Source organism: Octodon degus, unplaced genomic scaffold, assembly GCF_000260255.1.
Source record: "Octodon degus isolate 3935 unplaced genomic scaffold, OctDeg1.0 scaffold00001, whole genome shotgun sequence".
NCBI classification, from domain to species: domain Eukaryota; kingdom Metazoa; phylum Chordata; class Mammalia; order Rodentia; family Octodontidae; genus Octodon; species Octodon degus.
Window position 1 is genome coordinate 7,863,222 of NW_004524577.1, and position 10,798 is coordinate 7,874,019.

The 10,798-nt window shown below is 55.0% G+C and overlaps 2 protein-coding genes across 4 annotated transcripts in view; one reads left to right on the plus strand and one right to left on the minus strand.

The window, feature by feature from the left end:
- Sez6l2 (seizure related 6 homolog like 2) overlaps nt 1-7,855 on the plus strand; it is an 18,766-nt gene extending 10,911 nt beyond the window's left edge. The window contains exons 8-18 of the mRNA XM_004623151.1: nt 1,252-1,334; nt 1,564-1,764; nt 2,472-2,610; nt 3,759-3,955; nt 4,094-4,288; nt 5,889-6,080; nt 6,175-6,366; nt 6,845-6,883; nt 7,053-7,170; nt 7,285-7,381; nt 7,826-7,855. Coding sequence (XP_004623208.1) covers nt 1,252-1,334; nt 1,564-1,764; nt 2,472-2,610; nt 3,759-3,955; nt 4,094-4,288; nt 5,889-6,080; nt 6,175-6,366; nt 6,845-6,883; nt 7,053-7,170; nt 7,285-7,381; nt 7,826-7,855 — 1,483 coding nt within the window. The remainder of the gene's footprint in view (nt 1-1,251; nt 1,335-1,563; nt 1,765-2,471; nt 2,611-3,758; nt 3,956-4,093; nt 4,289-5,888; nt 6,081-6,174; nt 6,367-6,844; nt 6,884-7,052; nt 7,171-7,284; nt 7,382-7,825) is intronic.
- A 2,536-nt stretch (nt 7,856-10,391) lies between these two features.
- LOC111815160 (putative protein T-ENOL) overlaps nt 10,392-10,798 on the minus strand; it is a 4,799-nt gene continuing 4,392 nt past the window's right edge. For all 3 annotated transcript variants that reach the window (XM_023709464.1, XM_023709461.1, XM_023709459.1), the window contains exon 6: nt 10,392-10,600. In XM_023709464.1, the coding sequence (XP_023565232.1) occupies nt 10,565-10,600 (36 nt within the window). In that variant the 3' untranslated portion in view covers nt 10,392-10,564. The remainder of the gene's footprint in view (nt 10,601-10,798) is intronic.

Genomic DNA, 10,798 nt, shown 5'->3' on the forward strand with positions numbered 1-10,798 from the left:
GTCCAATTCAAAAATTTTGCTTCTCATGATCATTTTGATTTGGCGGAAGAGCTAGAAGTCACACAGCGCCAGATCCAGTGAGTGAGGTGGGTAGGGACACACTGCCAGGGTGGCATGAGCCCGCCCTTCTGTTGGATGGTGCTTGGCAGGAGCATTTATCGTATTTTTGGTCATTCTTCATAAAAGCACAAATGAGGACTTTCAATGACCACTTCAGAAAAGGGTGAAAAGGATGGGATAAGGTGCCTAAAGGTAGGGGAACATCTTGGGGGCTTAATGGCAACATGTCTTTTAATTTAAACATTTACCATATCTTTTGATCACCCCTATGGCTGGATCCAGGTCGAAAGTTGGGAGACCAGCATCTCGGTCCTGTAGTTCTTCCCTGAGTGCTGGCAGCCTTCTCAGGCAAGCTTCCCCGTGTCATGGGCCTGGCTGCACACTTACATAGAGCCTCCCAGTAGCTCCATGGGAGAAAGGCAAAGCATGCCAGAAGGGTCCTCTGACCGACCCGGTTATGGCCCTGTGCCTTTGCCTGAGCCCGTCACCATGCCGGGAGCAGGCGCTGTTGTTGGCAGCTCCGCATCCTACAGCGGTGCTGGTTGGCCCCAGCTGAACCTCAAGGGCTAGGTGTAGGGAGGCCTGTTTTCCAAAAGGAAAGTAGGGGTCCTCTTACTAGCACAAGTGGGAATGAACACTGAGCAAGTAGAAACAACCAGGTGAGAGTGGGTGCGATGGCACATGCCGGTAATCCCAGCACTCAGAAGGTGGAGACAGGAGGATCCTGGCGAGTCTGAGACCAGCCTGAGCTATAAACTGAGCTCAAGGCCAGCCGAGCTGCATAGCAAGACTCTGCCTCAGAAAGACACACACGCACACACACACACACACACACACACACACAGAAAAGAAAGAAAGAGTCAGGGAGATGGCTCAGTAGAATAAGTGCTTCCCTGGCAAGTACAAGGGCCTGAGCTCAATCCCTGGTTCTGGGAAAAAAAAAAAAAAAAAAAAATGGAGCAGCGTTCACATTGGCTGAAGCTTGGGATTCTAGGAACAGCATAAATGAGCAGAATCCAGCTGTTATCTTTAAGGAGGGAACTCACCTGTACAAGCCAGCTCTCCAGAGCCATGTGTCTCCATGTGTCTCTGGCTGCCAGTTGAACCCTCTGCGTGGGAGGCATGGCCCTGCCGTTGCCTGCTAGGTGACCTTGGGCAAGTGGCTTTTTTCCGTGGATCTCCTCACCATAGGATGGTGGCTGGGATTGGAAGAGCCCAGGGAGCCCTCGCCAGAGGCCAGCAAGATAACAGCTGTGTGAGGGAGGAGTGTTCAGGTTTTTGACAAATTGGAGATTGGAAACCATGCTCAAGGGCATTATGTTTTTAAAAACCCACTGTGTGGCCAAATTCAGCCCCAACCCTTCTTCCCCCCCCCCCCAGAACCTGGGATTGAACTCAGATCCTTGCACTTGCCAGGGAAGCGCTTATTCTACTGAGCCATCTCCCTGGCCCCAGTTTGAGAGCCCATCTAATGCCTCACTTTCGTGACTGGTTCTTTCCTAGCCTTTGAGGAGGATCGCTGCTTTGCTCCCTTCCTGGCACATGGCAACGTTACTACCACAGACCCTGAGTACCGCCCAGGGGCACTGGCCACCTTCTCATGCCTGCCCGGATATGCTCTGGAACCTCCAGGGCCCCCCAATGCCATCGAATGTGTAGATCCAACAGAACCCCACTGGAATGACACAGAGCCAGCCTGCAAGGGTGAGTCCCATACCCCACCACGTCCTTCAGCCTACAGACTACCCCCTGGATGCCAGCGAGGCCATTCAGGAGGGAGACCTGCATGCAGACCTCAGAGGCCCAAGCTGTGGGCAAATCCTGTCCCTTTATGGGCTGTTTGCTTAGCTGAACAATTGGTGGGCTGATTAATTAAGTATGTGGGATTAATTCAGAGTGGGGCTGGGATGGTGTAGTGGCACATGCATGTAATCCCAGAACTTGGGAGGCTGAGGCAGAAGGATTGCTGCAAGTTTGGGTCTGGCCTGGGCTACAAAATGAGTTCTAGGCCATCCTGTACTACACGGTGAAACACTGTCTCAAAAAGACAAAAAAGAAGAAAAAATAGGGCTGGGGACTTGACACAAGACCAAGATGTGGCAAGAAGTCAGGTAGAGCAGTGGGCATGGTGGTACATGGCGGCAACTGACTGTAAACACCAACACTCTAAGAGACTGAGGCAAGAGGACTGAAAATTTGAACCCAGAAAGTTAACAATTTAATATATTTAACAAAATGATTTTTTAAAAAGGGCTGAGGATATAGCCTAGTGGGAAGGTCACAGGTTCAAACAAAACAAAGACAATATGAAAAGCAAAAGCAACAGATGGATCATCAGTGCTAGGCAGAGTGCGAGCGGGTTGGTGAGGACTGTGGTGAGGGGTCCTAAGCCAGACACCCTTGTGCCTTAGCCATGTGTGGTGGGGAGCTGTCTGAGCCTGCTGGCGTGGTCCTCTCCCCTGACTGGCCCCAGAGCTACAGCCCTGGCCAGGACTGCGTGTGGGGCCTGCATGTCCAGGAGGAGAAACGCATCTTGCTGCAGGTTGAGATGTAAGTCTGGGCCCCACAGAGGGAGGGGGGTGGGCTTGGCCGGATGTGGGATGGCAGCCTTGTGGCCTTTGTCCCAGGAGGTTCGCTGGATATACAGTGGGGTCATTAAACGGGTCACCATGGGTTCAGGATGGTGTGGGAGCCCAGGGTGCAAAGCATTGATTAGCCAGGCAACTTTGGACAAGTAGAGGGGCATTGTAGCCCTTGGCGGCGGGTGGGGTGGGGGTGGGAAGGTAAGGGGTTGCTACTGTGAGCAAGGGGTCTGGCCTGGTGTCTCTGACCTTGGGGTTTCTGAGGCTGCCCCTAGAGCGATTTCCAGGGCCCCAATCTCAAAAATGTTGGATTTTTACTAATGTTCAAGGTAGGCAAGGTACCTAGAGGGGACTCAGTGTTGTGCGGGGCAGTGAAGACTGGCTTGTGATTGGTCAGAGCCGGGCTTCCCCAAGGAGGTAAAGAATGGACTGGACAGTGTGAGGAGCTAACCATACAAAGGACTGAAAATTAGGAGGCAGGAGATGGTAGTCACCATAGAACTGGGGACTGGAGGGTGAATGCAGGAACTGGGAGGAGCGGGCCAGCGTGGATGACCCTCGAGATTAGTTAAAAATGATGCTGCACGTGGTGGCCCATGCCTGTAATCCTCGTGAGGCTGAGGCAGGATTGCTGTAAATTCGAGGCCAGCCTGGCCACTAGGGCTGGACACTGCTCCAAACCTTTGGGGTCACCATTACTTCTGTTCTTTTGTAATTGAGATAATTTTGTTCAATAAAGACCTTTATCCCCCTCCCCCCCCCAAAAAAAAAACCACATAGTGAATTCAAGGCCAGCCTGAACTAGGTAGAGAGAACCCGTCTCAAAACAAACAAACAAACAAACAAACAAATCCCTACAAAACGGAGGGGGTGGGGAGGAGTGGGGGAGAGAGTTGCTAATGAACAGAGTTGGGGATTGCTCAGATTAGGGGGGGGTTGGGGAGATTGTTCAATGGAATAAGCGCTTCCCTGGCAAGCGCAAGGGCCTGAGTTCAATCCCCGGTTCCACACACACACACACACACACACACACACACACACACACACACACAAAGTTACAGATTAGGAGGGCAGAGTGGCCCGTCGCCCCGCTTTACTGTATTCCATGCCCCGCAGTTTGAACGTGCGAGAAGGGGACATGCTGACACTCTTCGACGGGGACGGTCCCAGTGCCCGGGTCCTGGCCCAGCTGCGGGGACCTCAGCCGCGCCGCCGCCTCCTCTCCTCCGGGCCCGACCTCACGCTGCAGTTCCAGGCGCCCCCCGGGCCCCCAAATCCGGGCCTGGGTCAGGGTTTCGTATTGCACTTCAAAGGTACCAAGGCACGGACCCCGGAACGGGCAGGGGTCCAGGGCCCAGAGGTCCCGAGAGGGGACACCAGAAGGCAGTGGCGGAGGCTGGAGGGGCGCCCGTGTCTCGAGGCCACGCCCACACTCGCCCTGTCTCCTGCAGAGGTCCCGAGGAACGACACCTGCCCCGAGCTGCCCCCTCCGGAATGGGGCTGGAGGACAGCGTCCCACGGGGACCTGATTCGGGGCACGGTGCTCACGTACCAGTGCGAGCCCGGCTACGAGCTGCTGGGCTCGGACATCCTCACCTGCCAGTGGGACCTGTCCTGGAGCGCTGCGCCGCCCGCCTGCCAAAAGAGTGAGTCGGGCCCGCCGCCTTCCTCGCGGCCACCCTTCCCTGACCGAGTCCCCAGCTGCCCGGGTTCCATCCCTTCGCTCTGGATCCTGCTGAGGCTCTCTTCAGGGCCCTCGCCTATGCCCTTGGGCTCCCACCTGTGTCCAGCGCTCAGAAACTGTCCCTTGTGACTGGGTTTCTGTCTCCTCTGGCTGCGTCCTTCCCTCTCTCCGCCCTGGGCTGGGTCTCAGTTCCTCTGCTCCCACCCCATCCTCTCCAGATCCTGCCTCCCCTGTCTGAGCCCACCCTCAAATTCTGCATAGGTCCCCAATCCCAGTCCCAAGCCCTTGACAGGCTGGGGAGTCACTTTACTAGGAGCAAAACTCATCAGTGTTGTTTTGTTTGCAGAACTGGGGATTGAACTCAGGCGCTTGTGCTTGCCAGGCAAGCACTTTTTCTACTGAGCCATCTCCCCGGCCTCTGTTTGGTTTATTTGAATGTAGTTTCTCAAGGATTTTTGGGTTGAGGAGTTATAGGAAGGGGGTCCTGGCCCCTTCCTACCCTTACTGAGCATACAACCTGGGAGGGAACCGGCCTCCTGAACAGTGGGGACAGGACATTACAGAGTGGCTGACTTTGGGCAAGGTTCTTAGCAGCTTGCACTAGGGTGAGGGCGGGCCGGGGCTGGAGAAGAGCAAGTGGAGCTTTTCCCCCGGGGCCTGGTGCTCCAAGGACACACCTGCCCTGAGGACGCAGTGGGAGCAGTGGACTTGTCCTTTCTGGGACAGTGTAGAAAGTTCAGAGGAGGTGACATTTAAAGGAGCTGGAAGTGTATCTCTTAGAAGAAAAAGTAGAGGCATCTTGGCACTGTCTCCATGTTTCGGAAAGCCTCACACACATACGTGGGGTTGTGGATCTTCCACACAACCCCTGGGAGTCATGGCAATGGGGGACAAACAGGAGGAATATTAGGAAACCAGAAACGACCCGGTAGGCGCAACTCCCCATCCTTGGAAGATCCGTGAAATGTGAGGCCTGCAGCTGACCCAGCTGAGGTTTGGAAGGGGTCCTGCCCAAGCTAAGACATCCAGCCTGGAGCTCAGTGACTCAAGTCGCAATTTGGCCCGGTGATGCGAACTGTGACTCTCTGCTGCTCCTTGCCGGAGCGCTGGGCCCTAGGCCCCAGGGAAATGACAGTGACATTGACCTTTGCAGGATAGTCAGGGTTAAATATGTTTGTAAAACCTTTAGCAAGTTGCCTGGCTCAGGTGCAGTAAATGGCGAGGATTATGACCTTCCACAATTGGGTTGTAAACTCTCAGGTCTGCAGGGGCTGGGCTGGCCATGCGTGTAAGCCCAGGGCCCCAACGCTGGCCCTCTCTGGTACAGTGATGAAATATTGTTTTACCTCAGCCTGGAGGCCTAGCTTTGTTCTGTGCACCCTTTTCCCCAAAAGAATTTTAAATTTGTCCCATCCATACCCTCTTCCTTCCTAGGAACTGGTGGGAGGTGGGAAAGGGGGTGACTCAGAGGTGGTGGCCTGGAGCACAGGCCTCTCCCAGCTCTGAGTTTCTGGGAGAATTCTGAAGCACCTGTTGACCCTGACGTGCTCTTTGGTCACCAGTCATGACCTGTGCCGACCCTGGAGAGATCACCAATGGGCACCGGACGGCGTCAGACGCTGGCTTTCCCGTGGGCTCCCACGTGCAATACCGCTGTCTGCCGGGGTACAGCCTGGAGGGGGCAGCCGTGCTCACCTGCTACAGTCGGGACACAGGCACACCCAAGTGGAGCGACCGGGTCCCCAAGTGCGCCTGTGAGTCCACACTCCTGGGGTGGGGGGTGGGACTGCGTAGCCTTGGGGCCTGCTCAATGGCACAGCTGCCATGTGACGGGTCCCCTCCCTGCAGTGAAGTATGAGCCGTGCCTGAACCCTGGGGTCCCGGAGAATGGCTACCAGACACTCTATAAGCATCACTACCAGGCCGGCGAGTCTCTGCGCTTCTTCTGCTATGAGGGCTTTGAGCTCATTGGCGAGGTGACCATCACCTGTGTGCCCGGCCACCCCTCGCAGTGGACCAGCCAGCCCCCACTCTGCAAAGGTGCCTGGTGGGCAGGGCAGGAGGGGCACATCAGTGTCCAGGGAGTGAAGGGCTGGGAAAGCTGTGTAGGAAACTCAGGGCCATGGGTGACACTACCCTGCTATGGGCTGTCATCCTCACAGGCATGTTAGAAGCCCTGGGAAGATTTGAGGTCCCAGAATTATCCTACGGATTGTAGCAGAGGGCCGCTTGGTTTGGAACGCCCTTACCCTCTCTGGATAGACTGTATTCCCTGCTTCTGATGAATTCTAAAGACCTGGTTGGCTCAGACCGTCCAAGAAACTTGAGCCTTAATTTAGGGGTCTGGAGAAAGAAGGCCCTGCCCTGCTCAGCCCTAAGGGAAGGATACAGTCCAGGTCTTTTGAGCAGAGGGCAGAGAGAACCAGGCTGCCTGGCCCAGCCCCACCGGGCTCCGGCCTCCCCCACCTCCCTCCCTCTCTGGCTCAGACCCCGTCCCCTCCCCCTCCTCTCCCCGCAGTGGCCTATGAGGAGCTCCTGGACAACCGAAAACTGGAAGGTCAGTGAGGGTACAGATGGAGACCCAGGCCTGGCCAGGTCGGGAGGGCAAAGCAGAGGCCTGGGGCAGAAGGCCAGCCCCAGGCTTCAAGGCCCAGGGCAGGAGGCTGGGAGAGCCCAGGCCCAGACCCAGGCCCAGCCTGGGCTCACTGGCCTCTCCTCCTTCCCAGTGACCCAGACCACGGACCCGTCACGGCAGCTGGAGGGTGGAAACCTCGCCTTGGCCATCCTGCTGCCCCTAGGCCTGGTCATTGTCCTGGGCAGTGGCGTTTACATATACTACACCAAGTAAGTACCCTCCTCCTGTCTGCTGGGGTATTTACACCAGCCTGGCACAGGAGCCAGATGAAGGGAGCTCAGGGGTCACCTGCTGGAAAGCCCATCTGTCCCCTCCCTTTCTAGGCTGCAGGGAAAATCCCTCTTCGGCTTCTCAGGCTCGCACTCCTACAGCCCCATCACCGTGGAGTCGGACTTCAGCAACCCACTGTATGAAGCTGGGGTGAGCCCCTCCCCTCCCCCAGTGGCCACATCTCTCCACTCCCCAGGGCTCCAGAGCTCACAGGCTCTGTAGTCTAGAGAAGGTCAAACTCAGCTGCCCACGAAGGCCATGTGGATGAGCAAAGCAGTAGGGACCTTGAGGACGGTGGCAAGCAGAGCGCACACGCCACCTGAAGGGCACAACTCTACCCCCAGAGGCCACTTCTGCCCCACTGCCAGCTCTCCCAGTTGTTCCAGACAATCCAGAAACTGATTTTCTTCCACATCATTTTAAGGCACCGTAGAATGAACCAAATACCCACTGGCCAGGCTCAGCCCCGTTCTCGCTCTCTGGCCCCAGGTCAATTACTTGAAGAACCCAGGGTCCCCCCCTCTCCTTGTAGGGCCCGACTCCCACTCCACTTCCACCTCAGGCTAACAACTGACCTCATCTCTCCATCTTTAGGACACGCGCGAGTATGAAGTTTCCATCTGAACACAAGACCGAGTCTGCAGGACCCAGGACACCCCTTCCCTCCTCATTCAGGGCAGCGGGGAGCACAGGCCTAGTCTCTGGCTCCTGGCTTCCTTTGTCCTTGCTGTGTACATAGTTGCCCCATCCCATGAGGGGGCTTTGATGGCCCTGGAGACCCTACAGTAAATAAACCAGCATCCTGCCGCCCAAAGCCTCCTCTTCTCAGTTGCCAAACAAGGGGCCTGCTCCCTACTCTGCTGGCTTTGGGGCCCTAGGAAGAGAGCTCAGCTCCCTGCAGCCCGTGGCTCCCTCCCTCAAGGACTGCCCTTGACAGCTCTATGGCCCCTTGGCTGTGAAGGCCACTTCCCTCCCTGATGCCTGCATCCTGGGCCTCGGCATCTGATGGGGAAAAGAAGAGGGAAGAAAAGGGGAGCCCGGCCAAGGTCCTGCCCTTTCCTGCTGATTCCCCAACCCACAGCCTCTCCACCTTTGCTTCTGGAGTTTTTTTGGTTTTGAGCAATAAACAGAAAATCACCACTTGTAACTGGGCTGGTGGGGTGTGGGAAGATATAGGTGGGAGAGTACTGGGGACCAAGGTGGGCATCCCAATGGACAGAGGGCTTGGGGAAGGGGAACTGTTGGGGGAAGGGTGGGGATCCGTAATAAACCACGTGGGTGCTGCCTGGCGTCAAGAGCCCCAGCCTGAGGCTTGGCCTCTGGGAAGCCAGGGTCTTGGCAGTGCCAGATGGCTTCAGCTAGGACAGCTGCCAGTAGCCTCTCTTCCCTGTCACTCTGGCAGTAGGCAGCCAGCTTTCAATTTACTTCATGGACAATTTACCTAAAACCCTGCCTCCTTTGGAGAATTTTTATTTTCATTCAAATGTACCATTCTCTCCCTCACCCAATTTTTTGGCATCTGCTGTTACAAGTCTACCAGGTAGGAGCTTATGGGTGGTCTTTTCTTCTATAATGTTTAATAAACTTTGGAATGTTGTAAACAATTTACAGCCAGAGACTGACTCTAAGGACGTCACCCACGCCGAGCCTGTACACCATGGAACGACACCCTCAGTCAAATTTAGAGCCTATTTCCTTTTTTTTTTTTTTTTCTTTAATTTTATGTATTTGGTACAGGGTCTCACTACATAGCTTGGACTCCTGGTGCCCCTCCTGTCTCAGCCTCTCTGGCACTGGGATTACAGGTGTTGTGCCACCATGCCTGCTTTCAGTAGCCAGCATGGCATGCCTGGAGTTCTGGGGCCGACAGGGCATATGGTATCAGAGATCCAACCTGGGTCCTTCTGCTGGCCAGACAGATGCTTAGACTGCTGAGCTATCTCCTCAGCCCCTAGAAGACTATTTTTCCAGAGAGTATTTTTCTAAATGAACTAAATTTTACTTACCATAAAATTATAGAATAATGTTTAACTGAACATATTTAAGACAGGGGATGATGCTCAAGGGGGGGGTGAATGTTAGAACATGAGGCAAATCCATCTTCTTAATAATTTAAGTTCTTGGGCTGGCCAAATAGCTCTGTGGAGTAAGGGGCTGGGGGGTTCGATCCCAGGGCCTGCTATGCCAGGCCTGACCCCGGGGTGTGCTCCCAGCTCTTGGGAGGCTGTAAACAGGCAGATCACTACGAGTCTGATCTAGTAATGAGACCCTGAACACCCTGTAGACCCTTCCCTTACCAAAAAAAAAAAAAAAATAATAATAATTTAAGTTCTTTTTTGTTTGTTTTTTGAGGCTGGCTTTAAGCCCACTATGTAACCCCTGCTCGCCTCCAATTTGTAATCCTCCTGCCTCAACTTCCTGGGGGCTGGAATCACAAGTGTGCACTAGCACACCTGGTTTTAAATTCATTTTCAAACCAGCACTATGTTAAGCACTTTGTGTACAATACAGTTTTTGTTTCGTGGTACCAGGGATTGAAAACTCTCTACGTCTCCAGCCCTTCTGAGACAGGGTCTTACAAAGTCGCCAGACTAGCCTTGAACTTGACATCTTCCTGCCTCAACTTCCCAAGTGGTTGGGATTACAGGTGTGCAGCCCTTCCCCCGGCACCAACCACAAGTGTGCTGTGAAACCAGGTCAATTTACTGTGCTTGTTTCTTTGGATAAGGAAACGGAGGTTCAGAGAGGAAAACTGACATCCTCAGGTGGCCCACATGACCCAGCGCCATTGCAATGACAGCTCCACCAGGCCTTGGGCACCGATGTCCACCTAGGGATGGGTGTGATGCATCCCCAAGACACAAGATCCAAACAAACCTCCTCCCCAGGATAAGAAAGCATGGCTCAGGGACCTGGCCACCAACAGCAGAGGCCACAGTTGCTCCTCAGAAGCGAGGGTCGGCCCTGCCAGATGCCGCAGCCCCCGACTAGACGGGGTCAGAGTTTGGCTGAGAGGCTGGCTTTAGGTCTGTAAGTTCACCTCTGCCAACAGGTGGCAGATCACCAGGTGAAAGCCATTCCTGCAACGCGCTCGCACCCCACATCCACATCTGGAAAACAGAAGGGCTCTCCCTCCCACACCCCTATCGCAGAGGAGCCACACGGGAGTACCAGCTGGGGGGTGGCGGGGGCTTCCCCGGCTCTTTATTGAAGCCTTCTCTTCATGGTGGAGTCCTTGCTGGCTGAGAACGGCGTCCTGCAATGGTTCTGAAAGACGGCTGGCTTCAGAGGAGACACTGCTCAGGATCAGGAGTTCCTCTGAGCATGAAGAGTTCAGCGACGTCCAAGGGGGACATTTTGAGGAATGTTCTAGAGGGACAAAGTGGGGAAGGGCATGAGGGACCAGGGGCGGTACCGAGAGGGCTGCTGGGAAGAGCTCCCTGAAGGAGAGTTAGAGCACGCTACCCACGCTGTGGACCACGGCTGTTCTGCAAACTGTTGGAGGACCGTGGAGGCCACAGAGTGGGTCTACACTTCTAGGTCTTCTTCCCTTCCTTCCTTCCTTCC